Source organism: Etheostoma spectabile, chromosome 9 (assembly GCF_008692095.1).
Source record: "Etheostoma spectabile isolate EspeVRDwgs_2016 chromosome 9, UIUC_Espe_1.0, whole genome shotgun sequence".
NCBI lineage: Eukaryota > Metazoa > Chordata > Actinopteri > Perciformes > Percidae > Etheostoma > Etheostoma spectabile.
The window spans coordinates 24,715,753-24,716,831 of record NC_045741.1 but is presented as its reverse complement, the minus strand read 5'-3'; the positions used below and the strand labels follow the sequence as shown (position 1 = coordinate 24,716,831).

The following is a 1,079-nucleotide window of genomic DNA, read 5'->3' as shown; positions in this document are numbered from 1 at the left end:
GAGAGATGTCAGAGTGAGTGGGCTGCCAGCCGAACCAGCGCCCTGAGCGGGTGGGGGATATGCACCGTATAAGTGCATATAGCCTGCTTTCCATGGGGAGAGGATTCTGCATAATATATTACAGTACAGGCCCATATGGCCTAAGCATGATTAGATAGAGACATCCTCATTGATCACATGAGCCTAATATCATTGTTCTTAACTAACCCAACTCCAAGAATAAGTCACTGCAGAGGTAGTGAACTAACTGCCTGGAGCACCGAGACTGCCGACATTCACCTAGTGCACTTGCAGTTGTCAGGTTGGATCACTCCTGCACAAGCTTTCAGGAAACATTTAAAAGCCTGGCCATGTGAGAATGAATAATACATCCCATTTATACAGCTCTGTCCCACACACGTTAAAGTTTGTCCTACATTGTGCCAGCAGTTACAGTCGCTACAGAAGCAAGATAAAACCACACAGAGATTGCATTATATGGTAATTCTGCGACACTGCTGCAGAGGGAGGCCGGGGGGGGACTAATGTCAAAAAAGCAAGAGAAATTCCTCATTGTCACTCGCTTTAGAAAAGGCATGATGATCTCAATTCATGAAGCTAAATATGAAGTTACAGTCGAGCTAGTCTAGATCCACGACGTTCCACTTCTGGGATTGCGCCGTAGCCGCCGTCTTGGTGTCGTTGACTTTCCAGTCATCAGTCATCATCCAGTCTGTTCACCTTCCCACATTCTACGTAAAAAAAGTTTCTCTCTCTTTCTCTGGTTGTTTCAGGGTTGATCACTGGAACAATGAAAAAGAGCGTCTTGTTCTCATCACGGAGAACTCGCTCCTGATCTTCAAGTACGACTTCGTCATGTTCAACTGTGAGCAAGTCCAGAGGATCTCACTGAACCTTGTGGACCGCATCTCCTATGGCAAATTCAGCTTCCCAAAGCGTGCTCTCATTGAGTAAGTCCACTCATTAACCCTTGACATAGCGATGTGGAGTAAGGCCTGGCTACACCACACAAACATTTCAGGATAGGTGGAAGCTCTGGCCACGGTGCTAAATAGTCTCTGGAAAGAAGTTGTTCTGGT

At 46.3% G+C, this 1,079-nt stretch overlaps 1 protein-coding gene and 1 long non-coding RNA gene across 4 annotated transcripts in view; one reads left to right on the top strand and one right to left on the bottom strand.

The window, feature by feature from the left end:
• Positions 1 to 1,079, top strand: part of tprg1 (tumor protein p63 regulated 1) — a 19,122-nt gene that overhangs the window by 4,260 nt on the left and 13,783 nt on the right. For all 3 annotated transcript variants that reach the window (XM_032526781.1, XM_032526780.1, XM_032526779.1), the window contains one exon: positions 774 to 950. In XM_032526781.1, the coding sequence (XP_032382672.1) occupies positions 774 to 950 (177 nt within the window). The remainder of the gene's footprint in view (positions 1 to 773; positions 951 to 1,079) is intronic.
• LOC116696085 (uncharacterized) overlaps positions 1 to 1,079 on the bottom strand; it is a 25,572-nt gene that overhangs the window by 11,475 nt on the left and 13,018 nt on the right. The window contains exon 2 of the long non-coding RNA XR_004333616.1: positions 335 to 344. This is a non-coding gene — a long non-coding RNA (uncharacterized LOC116696085). The remainder of the gene's footprint in view (positions 1 to 334; positions 345 to 1,079) is intronic.